At 39.4% G+C, this 26,188-nt stretch overlaps 1 protein-coding gene across 1 annotated transcript; it reads right to left on the reverse strand.

The window, feature by feature from the left end:
* Positions 1-1,967: 1,967 nt before the first annotated feature.
* On the reverse strand, positions 1,968-26,114 carry KIAA0408 (KIAA0408 ortholog). Its single transcript, XM_032101634.1, has 7 exons — positions 25,848-26,114; positions 18,990-19,096; positions 14,714-14,910; positions 11,644-11,985; positions 11,218-11,297; positions 8,634-10,008; positions 1,968-6,826 (listed from the first exon to the last, which is right to left on the reverse strand). The coding sequence occupies exons 2-7, from the start codon at positions 18,994-18,996 to the stop codon at positions 6,656-6,658; spliced, it is 2,172 nt and encodes a 723-aa protein (XP_031957525.1). The 5' UTR covers positions 18,997-19,096; positions 25,848-26,114; the 3' UTR covers positions 1,968-6,655.
* Between the last annotated feature and the right edge of the window lie 74 nt (positions 26,115-26,188).

Here is a 26,188-nt window from a genome sequence, read left to right on the forward strand (position 1 = left end):
TAGTAAATGAGGAATTCTTCACTTTCTGTCCCAACTGCTGTGAAATTTTGCTGTAAAATGAATTAAAATTGCAGAATCCATCCAAGAGGTGGTTAAAAGGAATACAGACTCCTGCGCAGAAAAGGAAAAAGCTTTTTCCACACTACAGTAGGAAAAAAGACCCACAAAATTATTCAGCCCCAAAGTGGCTGATGCAGTTCCTGTTGCAGAAAGATGACAAAAGGCATCTTTCTCTGTTTCCTCACATCTGATCTGTAGAAACATCATGTGTTTTGCAGGTCTGGAGGGCTGCAGAAGAGAAGCTGGAAAGTGAAAAGAAGCCTCCACACAGCTATTTTTACCAGGCCTATTTCTCTTCTCTTTAGGTGGTTGAATGGTCACCTTCTGATGGAAGGAGAGGGAAGGAAAGAGTAAAACTACAGAGAGGAGAAATGGAAGATATTTGTATGGAAAATACTGTTTAATCTTAAGGTGTCAAAGTCTCACCCATGTACAGGGAGACCAGTACAGCTATTTTTCAGTGCCTAAGCTTGAGAATTTTTCTTATTATGGCTATTTTCACTTCTTTTCTTTCTTTTTTTCCCCCTCAGTACAAGAGGCAAAATCAGGATCAGAGCTGTAAGGTAGGCTTGTAATAGTTTGAAGGAAAAGATGACATGCATAAGCACATTTCTTTCATTAAAAGATTTGATTGCATTTACTTACATGAAATTGGGCTTTCAGAAACTGCTGGATCCCATTAAGTCCCATGCTATTTTTATGTAAAAATTTCAGTACCATTCTTTGGAAGGAGTCTGTTTATATACAATATTAGACATCATTTTTCTATATGTACCATGTGTCTGACTGTGGTGTTCATATATGCAGTAAATAGTGTCTTACAGCAAAAACCAGCTGCACTGGACACTGTGAGACTTCCTGGAGGAAAAGTTCCTAAGAGATGTGTGTGTGTGTGCGTGTGTGTGTACACAAAGACGTAAGAGTGTATGAACCAGTTTGTGAACTGGCTTGTTCACATCTCACCATCTTACCTCCTTTGGTAGCCAGCTACTTCTCTAAGTAGATATTTTGACTTCAGAGGAACTCCTATGAGACTTCTTACCAGCAACAGCATGGGTAGGTCAACAGTCCTCAGCTGAATTTGGAAGAAAAAAAATCCCAAACTCCCAAAACAATCAGAATATCTTTGTGGAAACTAGAAAGATCCTGCAAAGAAACAAGCAGGACATAGGTACACACATATCTGGCTGTGGTGGCCTTCCAACAACATCTTAAGCAGCTCTACATCATATATGGTACAGAACAGCTGACCTGCTGCAGATATCTTGTGATACAGAAGTAAAATTCAGTATGATTTTCTGTGTCACCATGCCAACTGGCAGTGTCATGTTTGCAGAGTTCACATATGAGTGCAATTTTCTTCAATGACAGTCCTTTCCTTCTGTGAATATGATTTAGAAATTATTCTAGCTGCAGTAAACTCATTTAGGGAAATTTCAGGGCACTGGCAAAAGATTATGCAGGCACATCTGCCGCAGGCAGTGGCCCCCCTCCAGGTGGAGGAGCAACCAAAATCAGACTCCTCAGCATTACAATCCCTGTGACACATTAGCAGGTTAGTAGAAGTCTATGCATCCACTGAGACCTAATAGTAAAGAACCTCTGGCTTTAATGAGTTGACTAGTCAAGGGATTTAATTCACCCAGTAATATCAGCCAGCACAGCTTGCTTACTCGTATTACATACATTAGACACACTTGTGCAGGGCCTGCTCTCTTCCCACCATTCATTTTGAGATTGCATCTACTCTGTAGTAAAGGGAAAAATTATCTCATGCAATAGAGCAGTATATTTTGGGCTCACAGATAATCTGATTTTAAAATATAACATATATGGACTCCCCTACAGTGTCATTTTTCAGTGAATCTTGGCCATACACACATACAAACATGCACCACTAGGAGGAATCAAACTCCAGACCCTTTAACAGAAACAGAGCTGACAGCAGGTACTAGAGAAAAGGCATTAACAACATGTTCACTTTGATCATGTTGACGGTTCAATCTCTCTTATCCCATGGAAATTCTGGTACAATTCTTTGTACAGTAACAGTTAGCAAGGCACCCTTAGGTTTGAGCTGCCATGGCCACACAGCAACTGGATCAACTGGACACATCAGAAACTCATCTCTGCTGATGCAAGAACTTTGCCAACAGAAAAGGTCTGAAGGAGAGGGGTAGAACCAAACTGCAAAAGCTGATGAATTGTCATTTCAAAAAAACAAAAGCACAAGTTTTGTGTAATGTATGCCATTAACAATGGATGAAGAAAGTGCATTTTCAGTGATGCAAAACAATAGGTCAAGATCTAATATATTTGTGAATGGCAATAGTAATACCAGTACATTTTAGAACAGCCTGTCCAAAAAATATTTTGGCTGCAGTACAGAGAGAAAGTCCTATGGTATGACATATACATACAGACCAACAGCAGTAAACTGCATAAAAGTACACACTGCAAATCAAAGAGGGGTGGAAAGGCCAGAGGCAACAAGGGGCTTTTAGTGCATTTAGAGCACATCCCAGTTTAAAGAGCAGGTACACAACTAAAGACATCATTACAAATGAGTAGAGTAGAGAATATCAGCAGTATAATGGCTAGAGTTGTATATTACAGATTTCAAAGCCAATTAAATTCTTTGCATAGCAGCACTGTGAGAATTGCATAAGTTCTTGGGCCTGCCTTCTGGATTGCTGTAGATCTTTGCTAAAATGCTGTTGAAGACATTTGGATACAAAATCCCTATTTAAAAAACCAATTTTTTAAATAGACGTCTGGAGAAATAAGTTGGTATTCTGAATGCTCTGGAGAATCCTATTATGCTGATTGCCAATCCTTTCCTATATATAACAGCCAACTCTCTTACAGTGTGTGTAATAGTGAAAGGCAATTGTGTTGTTGCTAGAGAACAAAAAATTCATTCCTTCAGCAACATTTTAAAGATTCCTAAGTCTGTCACTTACACTGTAAAGGCAAAAGACCTAACGGAAATGTACTCTCAGTCTGAGGAATGATACCCAGAGGTTTTAAAGGGAATTTTTTTCCTCTACTCCTGCGTCCAGCAGAGGGTCTGAGTCAGGCCAGTTTTCTAGTCTCCAGGTGGCCAGCTCTGTTGCATATGCAGGTAAGATCTAGGTGATTCTTTTCTATATGTGTCTACCCTGCTCCACTCCTCCTTAAAAGGGTGTGGTAAGATTATGGCTCCATCTCCCAGCATGAGGGAGAATGATGCTTTCTGTCAACTACCAGCCAGCTGATTCCTAGTGGCATCCCCATGTCAATGGGCAGCTGGCTCTGTCTCTCCAGGGAATTACTAAGACCCATAAACATGCAATAGAGACTAATTCAGAGTGCAAGTAAGAACAACGTGTATGTGCATTAAGACTTGAGACAGACTATGGAGGAGCAAAATTATTAAAACCTATTTTAGAAACAGGTTTACAAAATTCACTGCTTCCATAAGTGACATTAGGATTAATAGGAAGGTCAAATTATGCTTAGATCATTTGTGCTTCTTGCACAGGTGTGTGTATATGTATAGATTTCCTTGTCAGAAACAACACAGGGGAACCTGAAAGCCCAACAGAGATTTTTTTCTGTACAGCAGATAAGTGAATAAAGCCATTATTTATGGTTCAATAACCACAGTTATGGGAACTAGAAAAATCACCACAGTCCACTGGCCCTGTTACAAGTACAGTTGAAGAGAATATGTAAACAGTGACAGTGGCAATTTTCTAAAGTTAGTATTTCCAACTAGCCACCTGCAGACCAAAGTCAGCAGTTTTGATACTTTTTGATACTGACATCAGAACCAATGTCTGTAATTAGACGGACACAGAAAATCTTGACAAAATGGACTCATCCTTGACCTATTAGTTTATTTCAAAAACCTTCTGTTCATTTGACTTACATACATCAGGGAATGTTGTTGGTATTTGATCCTTTCTCTGTGATTCAACAATGTGGTCTATGTTAAAGGCAACCAAAGAAACTGAAGGGAACTAAAGAAACACCTTCACTGACTAATCAAGGGAAATGCTTTTGTAGTTACATCAAACAAAAGTGCACCACAATTTTTCAGAACAAAACTGCTTAACTTCACCATAAAGGTAATTTAAAGAAGTGTTTTTGCAGTCAACAGTGACTGAAGTTAAGAACCATATTTTTTACAATTCTCACCTATTACCCTTCCCTCAGCATTAGGCATTCAAAGCTGATCAGCTACTTAGGCATTTAAAAGGTCAATTTGCAAGGTATTTTGGTTTGCTAATTTCTACAGTTAGATAGAATATTAAGCCATGTTCCAAATTTACCATGAATCATGTCTAATTTTCTAGTTCTGAGGAAGCTAATGGAGTACAATCTCTAAATTAGGGCAAGCAGTCAAATTTATAGAACTCTTGATTTTTCACTTGAGCACACAGATTTTTGTCTCTATCTGAAATGTATAAATTTTCTTCAAGATTTTCTGTCCTTGTATCTTTTCCAGCAATAATTTTGCAATAATATCTGAGTAAGTTTTGATGAATTGTTGATTTGCTTGAAGTCTTCATGTGTTGTGGGATAGACCTAGAAAGGACCAGAAATCTAGATAGAGCAAATTACTCTGAGTGTGTTTTTTGCCAAGCAGACAGCCATAATTGCATGATAAATTGGGATTTATGGCTCTAATGCCTGCCTACTCCAATATTGGCAAGCCTGAACTGTTACCAATACTACCATACAGGCTATTGCTCAGAACACATGGCCTCCTGTTTTCTTTCTCTTCAAAATCAAAGAAGAAATGCAGAAGAAAGAAGAATAAGGTCCTAAAAGGTAGGAAAAAGGTGTGAATTCTCAACATGACTGGAGTAGAACAACAGATCACTACCAAATTAAGCACATTAAATTTTCCCTATATTGCCACATATACAATTCACTAGGACGAAAGCCTACACTCTCTCTGAAATCCTTTTTACATTCACAAAAGAAGATGTGCACATTAATGGATCCCGGGATGATTTTTGAAATTCCTTTCAACACACTATGTTTCTCCAGAAGAAGAAGAAGAAAAGTTGCCAGACAAGATCAGGCTGATGTTGAAGAAGTGCCTCTTTACTCCTTTTGACCTAGACATGCTGTTTAAAGGTAACATTTATCATCATTACTGCACTGTGCATCCAGCAACAGCCTAACAAAAGGTGCAAAAATTCCAGGATGAAGGACACTGTCTTTCTGAAAGTTCAGAGCCTGGATAGCATCCATACTTCTTTCACGCTGTGGGAAGAAACAAGCCAGGCTCTGTGCATGTCATTCAGATGGCAAATAATACCAAGTCAAGTGATTGCAACACCAGAGTTGCAACGCCATGTGTCAGAATTTCGGGCACCACTGTGATCATACCTCAATGCAATATTTCCGTACTAGATGCAGCTTTTTGCCAGAGTGCAAGTAAACTTCATAACTGACTGCCACAAGTCAGTCCAGGAGCAGGGAATTTTCAAGTGGCTCAGGCACTCTAGTCTAGGAGAAGAGTAAAAAAGGAGTGTGGCTGCAGCACTGGGAACAACGGCGCTTGTTCTCCTGCCTTGAGTGAAAGTAAACAAGTCCGCTGTTACCTGACTTTGCCAAACCTCAAAGTATAATGCTAGAAGGAAAAATAAGTTTTACAGAATTGAGCATATACAACCCTTTTCTTCCCTTCATAAATTGTATGTTACAGTAGTTGAATTTACCCAAGTGTTTACAGTATGCTATATATATAATGGCACATTTAAGCTTTGTAAAGGGTTTGGAACATTTCAGAAATGTCTCTGGTGCTGAAAAAGGCTAATGTATTACAAATAATATAATATTTTAATTCAGAAAAAATATGTTTGGGAATTTTGACCTAGCATAAGGGTTGGGAAACTGAACAAGGATGCTATGAAGCATGACTGACAAATCAGTCAAGCTAGTCTGCTTCAGATACATATTGTGCAAGGCATTATCACTGCGATCAGTCACAAAAAATGCATATTTAGTTTTTTTACATTAAATACTACACCTGTGAACCTATGTAAAAGATATACAAAATATAAATGTCATCAGGACTGTATATTTCAAACTTCTTAAAATAAACACAAAGTATATATATATATGTGGGCATATAGGTTGTAATTTCAATGTCAACACTAGCACAGTTTGTCTCTTCTAAATACAGGCCTGTATACTTCCTAGTCCAACACATGCACCTACAAACACATGATCATGCATACAGCTTTACGTTCTGCGGTTTGCAGAAGAGTCAGAATATACAGCACTATACATTGTTTCAACTCAAAATTGATTGGCAAATTAAGAAAGATGCTGTTCAAAAGAAATTCCTTGTGAACTATTTGAAAAAAAAACAAAAAGACCCAGAGAAAACCAGGGATATAGCTATTTCGTTTCAATAAAAACACTGAAGACCATGGTGATGATGACCTAAGATTCAGAACATTTTGTCCGGCATGTGGTGGGGGTCACTCTTGGACAAAACACAACAGTGTGGAACTGGTTGCTATGACACATACCAAACACAGTTATAGTGAGGCATAGAGCTTTCACACCACCATCCAACCCAGCTCTGGGTTCAGACTACTGAGGTCTCTGACCGAAAGGAGACAGAGTTGTATACCGTTCTTCTCACAGCGGGAGGTGCTGACGGGGATCTGGATGCCCATCTGGAAGGTAGGCGTCGATTTGCTGGCCGAGCGGGACGGGAGAAGCCCTTCTCACTTGAACATTTAGCTGGCACACATATCTAGAACACAAAGGCAATTCCTTGCTTTAACAAGTCACAGCTTTTGTGGAATGCAGCGGGAATGCAGGAAGACATTTGCGGTGATCTCAGAACAGGTGGTTGGAAGCTATTAAAAGGAGTGCAGCAATGCACAGAATGCAAAAGAACAGCTATTTCTATGTACAGGGATTCTCACATCAGTTGTGGTTTAAAATACGTGAAGACAAGTGTCAGACACAAGTAAAGGTATAAAATGATAGTGCAAGACAAAACTGACATTTGCCTCTTATCTCTTAGTTTCTGGAAGTTTTTCTGTCAGTGAATGCTGTGAACTATTCCAAGTGTAGAACTCAGAATACCATCTGATATTACTGGAGTATGATTTACATACTTTTCAGGCATTTTTTGGTAGATCCTATTTCAGGAAACTCTGTTTCCATTAGTTCAGTGTGAAGCTGTTTAACTTGGTAACTAATTCAAAATGGTTATGTGTTACTACAGTGTCATGTCTACCTGCAGAGACATAAATGCAGAGGAAACCCAACTGATTTTGACCATAGCTATATTGATGTAAATTGGAAATAATGAAAATAAACCCAGTACCTCATGACACATGTAGTTCTTTACATCTCTGTGACATTAATTCTGCTGGACTTAAATGGTAGATCCTGATCAGGCAGTATTCTACACCTAGTTTCTACAGATAGAAATGACAATATAAAATGTGAGCCTGTGGAAAAAGTCATTATTCCTTTCCTCCATATTCATTGATGAAAATTTGTTTGCCTGTCGAAAGTTTATTGGATGAAAAAGAAATCAGAAGCTTCATGGCGTTTTTCTTTCTGTGCTGAAGTAAAGATGTGCCTGTTAAGCAAGACATTGCATCACTGCAAGGCTGTCAGAAAGACATGCAGAAGAAAATCTGCATGGTCAGATTCTCAGCTGCTTCAATCCATATAGCTCCACTGAAGTCTGTGAATTTGTGACAGTTTAAGGCATACCAGCTGACAGCCTGAACCCATTTAAGTTTCTCAGCTCAAAACACACCTGCCTTATCTTTTTTGAGATTCCCAGAGGCATGTCTCTTTGTGCTTTTTGTGGACTTTTACAGAACCTGCAACTTACAGTGTGTTTTTCAAACCATCTGTTCGCTTTTTTATTAAGAAAGAATGTTGGCAAAGGCAGTATTTCTAAACTTCTGAAAATAAACTTCAGCCAAATATAAATTAATTAGTCATGCCAAGTTCTTCTGTTTCCGTGAGCCTATGCTTGAATATATAGGAGAATCTGGAACTGAGACATGAGTAAGAGAAGGTTACTTTATTAATGGAAACTTTATGGAGTCACAATACCCCTTGTCATAGGCAGTTCCAAGGAAATCCTGAACCAAAGAGCACCCTGGATACTGAAGAATGCTACCTAAGATGTCTAGGGTTTGGGGCATGGCCAAGTTTGCTTAAGTCCTATGGGAAGTCTTATGACATAACACATCGGCTAAAGGAAGGAGAGAGGGTGTTAAAACCTGATTGAAGTTCTCACTAGTTCAATCCTAGCATAACTGCTCTGCAGTAAAAAACTAGCTTTACAGAACAGCAGCAGGGATCAGAATCTGGCACATGCCTTCACTGCTCATTCTTACTTACATGCTCCTGCCTTCCCACACCTCTATAATCTTCAGAGGCAATGCTCCCGATTCATCCAGATCCTGGCCTAACATATCTATTTTTACATAACTATTTACAATGTAATGTTAGTCTGCCCCATGTTAGAGTCTGAGGCTTGTTATGAAACAGAATTGTTTTGTTTTTGCCATTCTCATGAACCTTACCTCTGGTAACTTCTGTCTCTCTTTTCCTTGCTTGAGTTGCTGCCCAATATGCCTGGCTGAATTCCTCGGAAAGTCTTGCTTTTCTTGCTCAATCTGGAGCATTTCTAAATACTGACTCAGTGTCTCACAACCCCCATTGGTGATTTCAGAATTTGCCTGTGCCCACTTATCTTTGCAGCATTTTGCACTACACGGAGAAGTCGCTGTTGATTTTTCATAGGTTTTCAAAAGCTTTTCAACAACACCATAGTTCGACCTTGAGTCAGCTGAACGCGGGCGACCGGATAAATTACTTGGTCTCCAGTCATGCTCCTGAAGCATGTACCTATAACCACTAGTATTTGGAAGTCCATTCAAGTGTTTTTGCTGCCCTGCTGTCCTGACAGCTTTGCTGGGGTTGCTAGTTTCTTGCTCCTTTGCTGGAGAGAGTTTGGGATTTGAAACACAAGATGTATTTACAGTTTCTGCCCTGCTAGTAGCAGAGTCACACAGTGGACCACAGGGTTTGTGATCTTCTGATGCTGCTTGAGGCACCTGATTTTGTTGCAGAGCACTGTTACCTTTATCTGTGTGAAAGACAGCCCGATTAAACTCATCAATCTTTGCTGCTAGCATTTCATTTCTTTGGTTCTTTCCCAAAGTATACCTGGTGTCTTCCAAAAGATCATTGTGCAAGGTAGCAGGGCCATAAAAGTCATTGCTGTAAAAAGGGCTGCTGTGAGACTTGGTGTTTTGTTTCTGGTGCATCTTGTTGCTTTGGACCATATTTCCATCTGAACAACTCTTTTGGGCTGACAGTGGGGAAGGCTCATTTTTATTGTCTTTTCCAAGCTTGCCCATATCAAATGCCCACGTGTTGTGGCAGAAACTTGTTGGAACATTGCAGTCATTTTCGGTTACAGGTATTGCAGCAGTTACCATCACAGGGACTTTCACAGCCTGCCCTTCATTTGCACAGGCTGCTGCAGCTTTTTTCTTGTTTACAGGCGAAGGATTCCTCAGTTTCCCTCCATTCCAACAATCCGGAGCCTTGCAATTGCTTTGGATGCCTGGATCTCTTATTGGTGCTTCTGAAAGCTGTACAACTGCAGAAAGTGAGTTTGTTAGGTGCCGAGAAGTGCTCCGTGGAGGAACTGGTGGAGCTTCTTTCTTTTGCCAAGGTCTGAAATCTTTTCCTATGTCACCAGTAAGACCACTGTAAGAAATGTCTTTCAAAGCCTTGGTGGACCTCATCAGATTCTTCCTATTATTATGTTCCTCTGTTTCAAAAGCAGCTGAAGTCTGTGATTCATTGCTGGACACATGGTTCATCTCAGGCAGAATAACTGTGTTTTGGGTTTCCTCAAATTCCCCCAGGAAAGGAAGTGACTTCATTCTGGAAATAACAGAAGAGGTGTTTTAGGGATGAGCAATAAGGAACCGTCCAGAGAACCTCAGCATGGATTAATTCTCCCCAGGAGCAGGTGTTTTAACACTGGCTACTTAAAAAGGTTTGGGAGCAGTTTTTTTGCAGCTGTTATACCCAGAATAATCGAAACACACGTGAAAAATTTGAGGAAAGGTCAACAAAGAAATTTGTATTCCTTTCCTTTGCCACTAAAATTCTTCTTCTGAGTTTTTTAGATGGCTGTTTTCTTATCTATGCTACAGTAAGGACAGCAGGATCTTGTTCTAATGACTCTTGAGTCTGCCTGACTATGAGCTGAATGAAGAAAGCTGTAGGACACAGTGTATCCCTTGTGTAGGTTTCATAACCCTACACATGAGATCTGTCTTTTGAGATCTCTTAAAAAAGCACCTTTAGAAGTTATGCATCAGCTATCAATCTATTTGCTTTAAAGATACAAACAGCAGCCCAGCTAAAATAATAAATTAGTGACAGACGTTCAACTGATCACATGGTAGAGTGTGAGAAATCCCTCTGATCTTTGGGAGCATCTGAGAAGATCTGAGAATTTCTGCACAACTCAAGAGACAGTCTGTTTTTTTGCTAGAGAAGACCCTGAACATTGAATTTTTAACACGATGGAATGTTCACTGGACATACTTTTCAGGGTCTGTCTTGCCATCTTTCTATTAGTACAGATGTATGGTTGTTCTTCCCTCTCTTGCCTTCTTTGTACTCTTGGATCATCAGTTCCTGACACATCCCCCATGCTTAAGGCTAGATTTGGGCTTTAAGTAAGAAACTTCCCAGCATGACAAACCCATACAGTGGTTGTATAAACCCATACATATGTTGTATAAAACTACATGGAAATGGGGCCAGAGCAGACAGAAATATCTGTTCACTTTCTCAATCCTCTGTACAGCACTTAGAAAAAATACAATTTCATCTCATACAAATAATAATCTGGATTTGTAGGTTCTGTAGATAAAATCCATTTTACTAGTAAAACATGCCTTTGTATCCTATTTCAGCATATTTCATTTGAATGTTTTATGTTGAGCACTGAAACCCTAGGAGGGTAGGAACTGCCCAACTACTAATAAATCCATCAGCAAACATGCCTTCAAAGGGAAAAGCATAAGAAGCATTATTCATTTTCTTCCTCTAAAATGAGAAGTCCAAACATGTTTTTACCTTCTGTGATTGGACTTCTTTCGAATTTCCTCTTGATAGCTGCATAATTCTTCACTGACTCTGGCAAGTTCTTTAAGAGCCTTTATAAATATAAAAAACAGTCCTTTAATATATACATTTTAAATGGTATCTCCAGAATTAGTTTGAAACTTGTGGTCATTTGCATTTAAGATTCAGAGCAGAGGGAAGTAGTACAAGAAAAGATACAAAAATGCCCCCACCTTGTGAACAGAGGTAAAGAGCATACTGTTAACACATTTAAACAGTGAGAAGACACTCACTGATAGCAAACCTAGGAGGAAGTAGAGACAGTGACTTGTGGAAATACAAAATCAGGGAGATCAGTTCTTTAGCTTAACCTGGCAGGCCAAAGTCCTCAGTGTTTTACTCCCCCTTGTAACTGAAACATGATCATACTTCACTTACTACATTGAGATCACCAATATAATTCTTGGTATTTTTCTCGGAAGTTTTAATGCTGAGGCTGTTTTCAGGTTCCTTGTGGTTCTCAAAGGCCAGATTGTCCATTAACAGGGTATTGTTTCTGCTCTTGTCTCTGGGTTCTTTCCATTCGTGTCCTGTTACACCAAGCAAACTCCCTTTCCCCATTCTGTCATTTGCCACATTGTGCTGATGGTTCAGCTCCACTGTGTCATTCTCTTGCAAAGTAGGGGAATGCATGGACAACTGCAGCATCTTGCTCTGAATGGCCTTGCTATCATGGACGGTCATATTGCTCTCCCTCCTAAGTTTCACCTCCTGGTAAAGCTGAAAAGACAATAGAAATTCTATTAAATCATGGTATTGTAACGAACTGTATGGCAAAGCCCCCATATTTATCTTCTGTTTTAAATGATGCTTCTCTCAGTAGCACTGATTAGAAAGATTCTATACACATGTTAGTAGAAAAATGCTGAGTCACCTAGTGTGATAGTTCACACCATGATTTCCACAGGATAAGGAAAGGGCTGCTACCATTCTCAAACTCTCTGCCATAGTTTTAATGGCTTCCACCCATGGCTGGGACTGGAAGCGATCTCATGAGATAACTGGCCCTGCCTTGAGCCAAAAGCTGGATGGTTGTTTTACAAGTAATATCAACACACTGTGGTGGACACAACTGTGATGTGATGGATAGGGAATGTGGGGGAATGTGAGGGAGAAAGAGTGTTCTGGCTATGTTACAGCCTATCAAAGTATGTTATTTGAAGGAGGGGAAGTGAATTCTCATCAAATACAGTACCATCTGCAGTAGAGAAGACTCTTTCAGTTCTCAGATAAGTGGAATTCTTCCCTATGACTGGAGTGATAGGTCAGTACTGCAGAATGGTATTATTTGGCAATGTCCTGCAACCCTCTTTTTCATGCTATCTGCTGAGGTCCAGTGGCTTCATTAGTAAATGAAGAGGTGTTAATTCTGGTCACCCAGCACATTCAAACCAGGAACTGTGGTAAATTATAAATTAGAAACAATAGCAACATCATAAAAATCTCTTCTGCTTACAGTGTAATTTCCAGTGCCAAGAATCCCACTGCTCTTTATAAACATTCATTCTTAACTTGCTCTCACGAAGAAAGCACACAGGCACCTCTGAACAGCCATCTGCCTGCCCTCCCAGAGTGCACAAGGCCATCACAACAGCTTTTGGAAGGACAGTGGAAAAGAATAACAACATGAAGGACATATGGCCATTTCATGGGTAGTGCTGTGGCTTAGAAGTATTCTCACGTTCAGAGACTTAACACTTGACCTCATCCTGGGTTTTCAAATTTCACTCCCAAAGACCAGCTGCTCATGGAAACTGAGGGCTGAACTTTGCCATTTCCAAGAAATAAGAGCCTCATACAGATTCAGCTTACCAGTAAGAAGGAAAGATACCACCCCATAACTCTAATATCAACTCCTAAACCCCACAATTCTTCCTGAAGGAATTAAGTTACGTTTGGTGGGCTAGAGAAAACTACCAAAGTAAAATTCAAGCTAAGGGAACACAAGTATTATTGAGGAAATCCTTCTACAGATAATGGCATTTGAAAGGTATCTATCTCTCCTTTTCTCTAGCCATGTGGCTTTTGGAGAAGAAATGTCAGGCATCTGAAATCAGCAGCATCTATAGACACAGCTTAAGAGGGGACCTTAGGATTCCAGTGATCTTGGGGTATCATCTGCAGTTTTGTTTGGCCCTGCAGTAGCCAGCAAATTGCTTCATTCACTTCCCCTCAGCCCCATTCCATTCTTTATCTCTTTTTCTGCCTCCGTCATGCTTTCCTAATCTCTGTGCTAATAAAGAATATGATGAAAACAGTCCTTGCTGACATTGTCAGATCTACTAATAGCCAGAATACCTTTTCATTAGCATCATTCCAAACCAGTTCTTATACCTCAGAGAATGAAATTCAACTACATACACAGATCGCATTACTAACTTTTGGAGCATTCTCAGCCTGGCAGTGAAATTAGGGAAGATGCACAGAAAAGTCCTAACACTAAAGACAAAATGTGGCAAAGACAATCATACCAAAGTCTGCAAGAACTGTGGGTAAAATATAAGAGACTTGAGATTATGGAGTTCACCTGCAGGCTGGTTTAATGGGCAGTGTATGGCTGCAATTCCTTTAGCTCTGACTATTTTCCTTCTCACTTTCATGTGAGCCATCTCTGCCATACATTCCTGTGTTGCTCAGCCACAGGACAGTGCTGGCAGAGAGCAAGCGAAACCATGTGTATATTAGATGAAAAAAGTGGAAAGCTCACTAATGAAAAAACTTGCCTCTGTAGGCTGCCCAGCAGACTCAGCTAATGCATTAGAGAGTGTCAGAGGGTTTGGCTGAAGGGACAATTTGAGGATAAAAGAATAATAAATAATTGCTCTGACTATTTCTGGAAGGAAATGCATTGCAAATGGCAGGGACTGTTTGCTAGTATGTGTAAACACAAGTGGTTTCAGAACTTTCATGCTATTTACTGGACCTGTTTTCTGTCCAAAAAGTCATCCATAAAAGGAACAGGTTCTAGCCAGAATAATTCTGTATCACACAGTATTTCATATATATATTATTTTTAATATTACCATTTGCCCCAGCAGGCCTGTGCCATCTAAATCCTTTTGGCTAGACAATTATGATACCTAAATTTTTGTTTCTAAATATGCACTTCTCTAATCCCCATATTGTTCAGTATGTACTTGAAAAAAGCATGTATAATGTAGGCAGCATGGCTCATGCCCAGTACGTGCACCACAGTATGTGCACCGATAATCTCATAGCACACAAAGCCACATTTCACCTCCTACTTTGTATTCATGACTACTAAATGAGCAGTTGCAAATACTGCTTAATCCCAGGATTTTCATCCTACCATCAGCTATTAGAAACTTCCAGTGACACATAAGAAATAGGATACAATACAGAAAAAAAAAACCCAAAAAAACTGAAGTGACTCCATGTCACTTCACACCAAGTGAAAATGAGTGCTCAGATTTTTGTTTAAAAGTACCTCTTCTATTTTCTTCTGCATGACCTTCCATTGACATTCCCATTCTTTTCTTTCATTGTCAAATCTCTCCAGCAATTCCATTTTTTCTTTATTCCAGTTCCTCTCGGTATTCTCCAGTTGTTCACGCAGGTCCATGGCTACAGTCTGTGCAACAGCAAAGACAGCTCTGCTTTTTTTCTTTCTTCTCTGAATGTTTCCTGGAAGTTTATGAGAGTAAGTCTTACTTATGTTTTATTCTAGCTTTCAGGGAACAAAGACAACCAAGAAAATTCCCAAAATTCATAACTCAAATGTACTTGCAGGAGACAGAATTAACACGACTGCTTGCCATTTATCTGGAGCGTGACTGAAATATGGATGAACTAAGCAGTATAGGACATAAACCCAAAGGCAGAGATGCCCAGTCTGGAAAGGAGAGCTGGAACACCCCACATTCAGCATCACAGAAATCAGTAACATCTGCCATAGCAGGATCTGTACCATGATCACTTTGCATCTTTGCCATTACTCTTCACTGTAAATGTGTTTTCAATGAATTCGAGTCCGTATAATACTGAATGGCACTTCAGGACCTTGGGATCCTGCAAGATCTGCCCTTGAGGGTGAAAGCTATTTTTGTGTTAGTTCAAAAGACAACTGCCAATGTAAAGGTATCATGTTTGCTCACGCACTCCTTGCACACATGCAAGAAGCATGACAGAGACTGTTACATTCTTTTGGCAATTGAAGACTGTAAACTTGATATATGCAGGGAATTCTCATGGCTACAGGAATGCTTTGGAATTCATGAAGGAAGGCAGGACAGGAAAGCTAACAACAAGTACAGACATATACAGTAGAAATCATTTATATATAAAGGACAGTGGGTCACTAAAAAGGGTTCAAGAATTTTGGTTTTAGAAATCTAAATCTATAAACGTTAGTTTCAGGACAAGCATAGGGAAAACTAGAAAATATTCTCTAATAGCACTAGCTCCAGTCTTGTTCAAAACCTTTCTCAGAATATTTGAATAATTTGTGCTTCAGTTTCTTCCCTTCAGAAGTCTTTAGCATCTTAGTGTCTGTAAATGAAAAAACTATTAATTGAACGACTAAATAGGCATGTTTTAAGGGAAATATTTAAGATCTGCTTTTCTGACTTTGGAGCACAGCAGTTACAGGTTTTATAGGCCTGGTGTTCCTCTTGCTTTCTTAGGCTTTACACTGGAAAATCCACTACCATCAGAGCATTTACTATGCCAGCAAGGCTGAAATAACACTCATTAATTCAGTTATGATGGCTCCTGTGATATAATGCCTGGTGCACAGGCATTGATACTTGAGTTTGTTAACTTCAGCTCTCAAAGCCAGTTGTTGGGTTACCTAGGTGGACATGGAATCTAGTTCTAGTAGTAAAATATCTTTGCACTGCTTTCTTCTCCTGGCAGAAACCAAATAGGTAGGCACATGAATTATCAGAGAGTTAACTAGGGATAATCCCAGTTTACCTTCCTGCAATTTGTTCATTTTCCTGACTGATAATCAGTGATTGTCAACTCACAGGAACTGCTGATTTTACTTCCCACATTTTCTATGATATAATAAAATTCACTCCTGAGCAAAGTTCTTCCCCACCCTGTACATTACTGGCAAGTGTTGCTGATTCAGGTGTGGCTACCATGTAATCACCATGTACCAGTGTCTGCATTATTTCAGCTGACTGGGAAGATGATGCCAAACTTGGAGTCAGCTTCTTTCATGTACAAGTAAGCAGAAGAGCTCAGATGAAACCCAACAGGTTGCTCAGGACTTTGGGTCATAGGAAGCACTCCCACAGGATCTCCCAAGCCATCATGGGCCCAGCCTTAACTCCGGGCTTGCAGAACAGTTTACCCAAGCACCTGTCTTGGAGTAAAAAACTTGTCTCTGAAATGACAATCTGTCCCTCAACTACCAACAAACAGATTTCAAACCCTTCTTCTTTGCCCTGCCTAAAAACATACAGAGCAACTTCATAAAACCATAAAATTCCTTGAAACTAGGAGCTGCTGAAAGACAGCACAGAATTCTTGTCAAAAAAGAAGCCAAGTACTGGTTTGCTCACGGCCTCTTGGGGAATGCAGCAAGGCTAGAGAGACTGCACTTCTCCAGGCCAGCATTTTGGCTTTGTTCCAGACTCCAGTAAGCGTTGACCAAAAAACACTTGCAAAAAAATTCTATTACAGTTAAGATCTATTGCAATTGAAGCATCTATTGCTAATGAACTTTAAGAATATCGCTGTACTTTCTCACTTTGATAATTGAAAGGTTGCAGTTTTTAGCACCGTCGTTTTATTTTGATTTTGGCTACATTTATGTCTTTATAACCTTTCAGGATACCTCTGAGAAATAAACAAAAGTCAACTCCCTGCTCCGCTGTAATACTTATACAAATATATGCCAGAAAAAAAAATTTAAAGACCCCCATATGTAAATGCCATAAAGTCATGAACAAGACAGGCAGACATAATCTGTCAACAACTTGCACAAATGGCGATTTTGCTAGTGCACTTAGTAATAATGACCATGCTTTAATCAGCCACACATTACTAGAAAGGTCAATACTGTATAGCATATTTGTTTTTACACATGCAAGAATAGATATAATATGTACTCCTTTCAAGCATGAATATAGCATTGAAAAGGCCTCTGGTGTTTCCTTAGTGCTGGAAACTACTATTGCCATGTTGGCATTCATCTTAACAATTTTCAAATTGTTTCATATGGAACTCTGATTATAAAAAGAGACTGAAGACAGTCAGAAGGAAATCAAGTCTTGAAAAAGGATAGTTACAGAAGTTACAGATGGTCACTTGTAGCTCTAAGATCCACAAAAAGCTTGTATTGTTTCTTAGGCTTCTCAGATTTCCTCTTGACATAAATTCTGAGAAGAAAACTCATGTTTATTGATGTTAGCAGCTGGATGACTACACAGCTTCGCTGCTGTCGTACAGTAGATCAGTTCCTCAGAGACTTTGACTCCTATTTCTACTTCTCTTCCCCCCACCCCTTTCTTTTTTCTTGGTGTTTCTTTTGGGTCTGTTTGGGGTTATTTTGGTGGAGTACATAGTGCAGTCTTGGTAATACACCCTCTGTGTGTACAGTGCACCGAGATTTCCCCATGAGTATTTCACGTGGCTTAAGCAACCCAAAGGCATGTAAAATGCCACATTATCATTTGCTCTGTGGATCAGAACAATATCTGTGCTCTTGCAGTATTGGCAATTTCTGCATGTCCTAGACAAGGTCAGAAGCTCATTACAGCAATCAAATTAAGCAAATAATCAATTTTGTCTGCATCAGCTGTATTTTCCCTTAACTTTTCTTTTAGCCCTTCCTCCTCTAAAGCAAAAAATGTTTTAAGCAACTATTTGATGTTAGTCATTATTCCTCCATATCTTACTCTTTCTAGCCACATATTAAAAATGCAAGATAGTTTGCAAACAACCTCTAGCAACTTCTGAAAATAATCTGCTTGACATCAGCTGAGATGTTATTTTTCAACATAGTTTAATCAGATTGGATGTGCATAATCATTCAGATACACAAATCTTCCCTTGTTTTTACAGAAAAAAAATGCAATCAAATTATATTTCCAAATAAGTGCTGTATTTTGGATGACTAGGAAAATTGTAAACATATGTATTTGTTCAATTATAAATGTGTGCCATGTGTCACGATAACACACACTTTATACATAAAAAGAAAGTACATTTGAGTGAGAGAAGAGAAAGAAAAGAGAGAAGGAGAAATGAGAGACAGTGAAAGAAGAAAGAAAGAAGAAAGAGAAAGAGAGAAAGAAAGAAAAGAGAGAGAAAAGAAAAAAAAGAAAAGAAAAGAAAAGAAAAGAAAAGAAAAGAAAAGAAAAGAAAAGAAAAAAAGAAAAGAAAAGAAAATAAATGAAAAGAAAATAAAAGAAAAGAAAAATAAAAAAAAGAAAAGAAAAGAAAAGAAAAGAAAAGAAAAGAAAAGAAAAAAGAAAAGAAAGAGAGAAAGAAAGAAAGAAAAAGAAAGGAGAGAGAAGAGAGGACTCAAGTGCACACAATGCTATCTGTCATCCCTGTTCTGTTAATATATCTCTGCCTGCACTGAAAAAAACTAACTGAACTTTAAGAATAAAGAACATATATGAACTTGACATTGCATATAAATAACATTGGAGGGATGTCTAAATAACTGTTTCCCACATCAGAAATTTGCCTTCTTTTTTAATCTTAACTGTTCAAAAACACTGACTTAAAATAAACTGCAACCATACCTTTCATGGAATAAGAAATCCTTTCGGAGTTTTTCAGTCCATTTCTAGGCAGCAGCAAAAGCAATGAAACACACAGCTAGCAAGGATCCTGTTCTGTGAATCTTGATCTTTAAAAGAAACAAGAGAGCTAAGCAAGACACAACCTTTCAACTGGGGCAGCATTTGCAACTCTCTTTGAATAACTCCTCAACTTTTGCAAACTGGAAAACAGTTCCGTTCAGCATCATCCCCGCAGCTGGCTTCCACGTGACGTCAGTGCACGGAGGATGGTTTTAAAGCCATCTCTTCCAACCCCCAGCTTTGTAACTTTATATCTCCTCATATTTTGTGTAAACAACTCCAACTCCAGGACATTTTTAGGTTTTATAGTGCAGTCCAGTCTTTAAAGCTTGCCAAAGCAGCTAGTGTTAATATTAAAGCTATGACAATAGGCAATTTTAGGTTTTTTTTACTGTTGTCCATGTCCAGGAAGATTTTTTGCTGTCTTCCAGACCCAGTTTTCAGGGTTACATTTTTTAGTACAATCATTTTGAGCTTTGCAACTTGATCCTCCTTAACTGCTTTGTAAAGGGAGTTTTGTTTAAAGCAGTGGTTTTGTTGGTTAACGGCTATCTTAAAGAGCTAAAAGCAAAGCACTCCTCCCTAAAATCTTTTTTTGTAGTCTAAATATGCTCTCACTTATGAAATGCAGAATTATTGAGTACTGTGTAATCCTACTGTCTTGCATTCTGGGAACGGCAGTAACGGTTTCTTTGGGATATACCCAAATATTCCTGATACTTTATAATATTTCTGGATCAGATTCTACAGTCTGCTAAGACACTTTGTGTCTCAGCAAAGCAAAGCACTTGAAACTGAATGAAGGATCTCCCTTGAGCAGGGAAACTCATCTCTGGCACAAGGCTGGTGAAGAAGGTCCAGAAACACCTTGGGCTGGATATAAATCCCTGGGAGTGTCCATAGCAAGTGTTGGCATGGGACAAGGGAAGGGAGTGTGACTAAAGCAATCCAGCAAGTGAAAGTCCACAGGAGAACCTGAAGCCAGAGCAGCAAAATTTAGCTGCTCCCCCTGCTGAGCCGCCGGGAGGAGCAGCCCAGCTCGCTCCTCAGGTCCCTGCCCACCATGGTAACTCTCCTGTTACCTGGGTTAAACTGCTCTCATTTGGCCCCCGGAGAGAGACCCCCGGGGAGGAGCTTCACACACACTGCCCCGCTGGGTACTGGTGCTTGGGTGTGTCTGCAGACAGCTACTGAGACTGGCAGCAAATGCATCTCCCAGGGAATATTTTGCCCCACATGAGCCTGGAGGAGGGCCACAAAATACTTGATATGGGCAGCATAAAACTGACCAAATCCTGCTGTCAGACAGATGTCTTGGAATGCCCTAAGCAGGAATATATTTTTGTGGACAGTGCAGCTGATGACAAGAGGATCAGTGAGACAAAGGGCACAGTATGAAGATTCACACATCCTTTGCTCAGTCAGCACTCTCCTCTTTGGAAGTGTAAGTTTTTATCTGGTAAAATCCATTATAAATCCATGCACGGTATAAAGATTTTAACTCTGGGCGCATTTTATAGTAAATACCAAACCAGGTTTCAGGAAAAACACATTTTTTCTCCTTATATGGTCTAGCTGTAAGTCTCAGCGAATACATTAATTGGGTGCTATTCTGCTCCCATGTAACCTAAATAATGGGGCTATTTGTGAAAATTGTAAAGATTATCAAAAAATTGAACAAATAAGCCCCAAGTACACAACTGAATGTTCCTGAAGAAAATACCCAGACTCTAAAGTCTGAGGATTTAAATCTAAAGAGACAGTATGACTTTCTTTTGTGAGGTTAGGTCTCAAGTGCCAGCTGACATGGCTGGGAGTGAAGCTGGAGTGCCTGGGAGCAGAACTGAGCCCACAGCTGGGGGCCAGCCATCACAGCACTGCCTCCTCCCTGAAGCCAGCACAGCTGCACTACTGCACATGAAGGCAGATTCTTAAGACATGTTTTTTTACTCTTATGCATCAACATAGGCTATCATTCTTGTGTCTTTAATATTGCTAACTCCATGCCCCTCATCTTGCTACATGGGCTCTTTGAAGTAAAATCAGTAAAAATAAATAAAACAATGGACTAAATCCCAGGCTTAAGTTCTCAGTCAGGCAAAAGTGTACATTTCTGTCAGTGTGAGGAATTAGAAATGTGTGAGACTGAGGGGCTCATTAGGAGACAAGCACTGGACCCACCTCATAGGTCAAAGTGACATGTTAAATTCATCCTAATATGGAAAAGGTGAGACAAAGAAAACATGAAGTGAGTTGTAAAAACATGGGATTATTGTCCTATATATACCCTTAAGGGTAGCAGTAGAGACTTCTGCTTTTGAGGATAAGAAATTATTCAACAGAGACTGTCCCTACTGTCTGTCCTCCAGCATCAGCAGATGAAGCAGAAAATGTGGCTTTCTGGCCTCTGGCACAGGTAAAATAAGCAGGAAGACTACTGCAGGCTTATTACATCCAACATATTCCTTCCACAGGAAAAGCAAAATTTGTCCATATCTGGTGCCAGCTCTGCTTTATCAAAAAAAGGTGCAAGGGCATTTTAAACAAGACCTCTGCTAAATTTCTCTTCATTATGCAAGACTGGAGACAATGCAGCATGAGTTTCAGCATGGGCTGATCATAATCTGATCATATACTCAGGGCAGTGGCTAATAAAATGTACTCAGGACCACTTCAGGACATCTTCAGGTCTGCTGCACCAGCTTGGTTATGGCACCCCCATTTTGCTATGGCCACAAAAGCTAGTGACAAGAAGGAAGAAGAGCACTGTTGCCACTTCAGTCAACCCAACCTCAACATTAGATTCCTGAATGATGTACACCTTGATAATCCTGGTATACACACCTTGGGAGTGGATATATACAACGGGGAAAGGGAAGAAGGGAATACAAACTCTGTCTCGTCTTACTGTTGTGTGCTTCTGCAATAGGCTATAACTCAGTGGAGAAACAGAGCCAACAAATTGTTATGTCATGTCGCTGCTCCAAGGTTACATTGGAAATCGGTGGCAGATACTTCAGATGTTTACTTTAAATAGAGCCACCGTAATTTTCCCCATAGGCAACTGCATGTGTAATGGCAAAAGTTGGGTTTGAATATCACTTCCCCTGGCATTAAATCAGAGACAGAAATGTAAGCCAATGGGAACTACGTCCCTGATACTGATGCCTTTAGAAGTCTCCTACTCACCTATCAGATTCTGGGGTGATTAAGGAGAAGGGCATGTAATACCCTGAAGCTCTGCTTGTTTTCATAAACAACTCCCGAAGTTCATGTGCAGTTCATCTCTTTTTATAACACATATCTAGACAGCCATGTTTTTGGCAATTTTCTATTTTCCAACTGCCAGGCATATTTCTGCACCATAGCACCTGCTCTCTTCTAGTTTTGATTCTGAAGCACTGGTGACATGTGTCAGCAGACACTTATTCTATCTCTAAACTGGAGCTTCAGGCATGGATATTTTTAGTTGAAAGAAATATCTCTGAGCCTGGAGAAAATGGTCATTTTAACATAATGGGAATTTTTCAGTAGCAGTAAAAGAAAATATTTGTAAAGGGATTTTCTCAGGGCACTCGGAGCCAGCTCTAAATAGGAAACAAATTTAATTGAATTTTTCTGGTTGTATTAAAAGAAAAAAATTGCACCTATTCCCTAAATTACATAAAAATTCATTGGAGATAGTGCCAATTTCCACAAGTATAAAGATATTATAGTTAGATCTACTGAAGCAAGATCTTTTCCTTTTGAAAGAATACGGAATAAGTCCCCTGGGAACACAGGAAACAAAATTTAACACTTCAGGGAAGTGCTAAATTAAGGCAATCTCATGTTTCAAAGTCAATGATTTTTTTTTCCCTGGAACATTAATATTTCACCAGAATATTCCAAAATGGGAACTGTGAACCTGCTAAGTGAGATTTGAACTGATAGGCAACCTGGCATATCCAGCTCCTTGCCAAATGCAAGCAAAATCTATATTCCTCTCACCTATTTCTCTTCAGAACCCCAAGCCATGCAGCAGGCAGAATCAGTGAATCAGCAGTGTTCTGTCTGCCTGTGCCCTGCCTGACTCCAATGCAGTCCTGCTAGAGGATGCTGATATATTCAACTGCATTTGCCCACTCACCTGTGAGATGGTCTTTGCCTACCAGGCCAGTAACCGAGTGGGGAGAATCTGCTGCCTTTCTTGGCAAGTATAATTACTGCATTTCATAACACCAAGTCATTTCAATTTAGCAAGACATAGAACACTTATTTCTTTGGCTAGATCTTATCTTCTGGCTATGGATAAATGTCCATACTCACTTTATTAGCTTTCTCAGCATCTTTTCAACTTGCGCAATATCTGGTGTGAAACACATCAGCAACTCCAATCACTCTCTTCAAACTGAATGCAAAAGGACGAGAAAAATACTTCTCATTTCTCACTGAGATTTCTCTGTTTGTGGGGCTCCTCACCATTCTCCTTGCCCATGAGAGATTCAAAGATTGTGGGGAGCTTCTAAAATGACTTTGTACGTTTTGGTGTGCTTTAATTTCAGATTGCAGCCTGTGCAATAGCTTCCTAAATGTCCCAAAACGTCTCAGCTTTGATTTTGCTTTGTTGATGCTTGATGGAAAGCTCCAGCTTTTGTGCAAGAAAAAACACTGTGAGAAATCAATGGGGTTGTAATTGCCAGTGCTGTGCAGAGATTATCTCCACCTCTCATCTCAGTAGTTCATTTTTACCTTTTCTGATTTCTGAGAAAGAAACAAATCTTTCCCAACTACTTTCCAAGATTTATTCAATGTATGAATTCAGTGTATTACTACTTTAGAGTATTACTGTTACTGATACACTCTCTGTAAATACAACCTCTGTACTCATTTTTATTACACACAATACCAAGAAAGGTATAAACAAGTGTGGGTTAAAATCTAGAAGCCCAGAACTTTAGATCTTAAAGTATGACTTTTTCTCTCTTACGGGAACTGAGTCAGTAACATTTAAGAAAATCCAAATGCTTGTTTTTTCCTCCACAGGAGATACTAAAGCAGAAAGAAACTGAAGTCAGTCTTGTGCTAAGATCTGGTATGACAAGTTTAAGCCTCAAATTATTGTATTTTTAATGTCCAAATTGCAAATCCACAGGGGAAAAAACCCCAGTATTTCCAGCAGTTGCTGAAAAACAAAAGGCCTTTTCCAGTTACGGAAATTCACTGTGAATTATGGCTTGATCATATCTTGCCATAATAGTTTCTAATTTGTGGAACTTAGCTTTTAGGTAACTGCATAAATTAAAGCATCTTAGAAATGCTTCAGAGTTACTTTGGGCCTGACTTTATCCTTAACTGAGAAACCAGTCAAAGCTATCTATTAATCTCACATATATTGGTTATAATTTCCTTTAGACATCTCAGTAACTATAAAATAGATAATGATGACAACATCCCCTGGTAGGAATAAGTATTTGGATTAAATCAAGGAGCTGGGTGATTTAGCTGATCAAGGTTACTGCACTTGCAGAGCATGTTCAGGGAAAGCTAGACAAATGAGAAAAATACAGCATTTTAAAATAATGAATATTTTTACTATTTTTTCATTCTCATTAAAAAAATCTTGTTGCCCCATCTCTTGCTGCTCTCTGAGGATTTTCCCTCAAAATGGTGTCTCAACTATTGCAGATAGCAGAGCACAACACAGGCATGGAAATGAACTGTTCTCACTGGGGAATGAATTAAGTGAACAGAGAGCTAGCATGATAAACCAAAGGGAATCCTTACTGCCAGCTAGAGAAACAGCTGCTTTATTTATTACCACTCTTATTATTCAACACGGCAACTGCAGAAAAAACGTGTCATTAGTACACATACTTGTTCACCTTTGGAGAATTCATATTTGTGGGACTCAGTGGTTTCAACACGGGTTGAATAAAAGAGAAAAGTGAGCTCCATCGGGCGTTTCAGATGAGATTTTCATAGTGGGAGATCTACTGCTTGTAGGAACTGCCTATGTCAATGTGAAAGAAAGAAATGAGTCTCCTGTACTCTTACTTCTGCCTCTCATAGGCAAGAAAGAAGCATACAGTGACTATTGGTGCACACCTATGTACACAAGCTTCCCTCACTATGGTCACTGGCTAGTGATGGCATGATTAGACAAGGGTCACTCAGCAAACCAAGAGTTACCATGTCCATTCAAAACTCGTGCTGAAACCTGGGGAGAGAATGGAGAGCCATGGTGGCTGGGAAATGTCACCTGACAAACTCCATGTCAGCCAAGGTGACTTACACCACTCCCATCAGTTCAAGTCAGACTGTAACATGGCCACTTTTCTAGAGCACAGAGAATGCAGCCAGCCTATATCTCTCAGCAGACTCCTCAACTACTCTGGTAGCTTCTCCTCAGGCATCTCATTCTCAGAGGCTCCAGCTCCTAGCCACAGTTCCAGATATAGTGCTCTATATACCGACCAGTTTGATTTTGCCCCCTTTGTGGTGCCTAATCCCATAATACAGTGCTGAAAAACATTAACATCACAATTACGCAAAATATATGTACAAGCTCTGACACCAAACTGCAGAATACACACAGAACGTGGCTTTACTATTCATATATGGCTGGAATACAAATTCTTTTTCTAGGAGTGGGAAGAGGAAAGTAACAGAGTCCTCACACCCACTCTGCATATTTCTGTTTTGTTTCTGATTTGGTGCAAATTAATGCATATTAAATTGGTTCCAGTCCTCAGGAAATTTTTAGTCAAAAATTATAAAACCAGACAAAGTGAAAAATTCCATTTTCTGTTTGCTTACCTGGAATACCGTGGTGAGCAGGTTTCCTATTCAACTGGCTGACTTTTTGGTATGTTTTTTGCAGGTTTTTTGGTTTGGCTTTGGTTTCAGCAAACAAGTAGTCTTCAGTGTTTTTATAGCAGTGGCTATTACAGAAACTATGTCTCTTGCACTTCTTATCTTGGAGGGTGGACAAAATAAACAAACTGAAAATAACACTACAATGAACAGTAAATGATGAATGACTTACAATACAAAAAACAGTGTAAAAAGGAAGACAAGTTTAAATATTGTTGTGTATGAAAGGGATGAAAATAATACAAGGATGAGAATAAGTAAAATGATAGGCTGGAACATCTGGG

Source organism: Corvus moneduloides, chromosome 3 (assembly GCF_009650955.1).
Source record: "Corvus moneduloides isolate bCorMon1 chromosome 3, bCorMon1.pri, whole genome shotgun sequence".
NCBI classification, from domain to species: domain Eukaryota; kingdom Metazoa; phylum Chordata; class Aves; order Passeriformes; family Corvidae; genus Corvus; species Corvus moneduloides.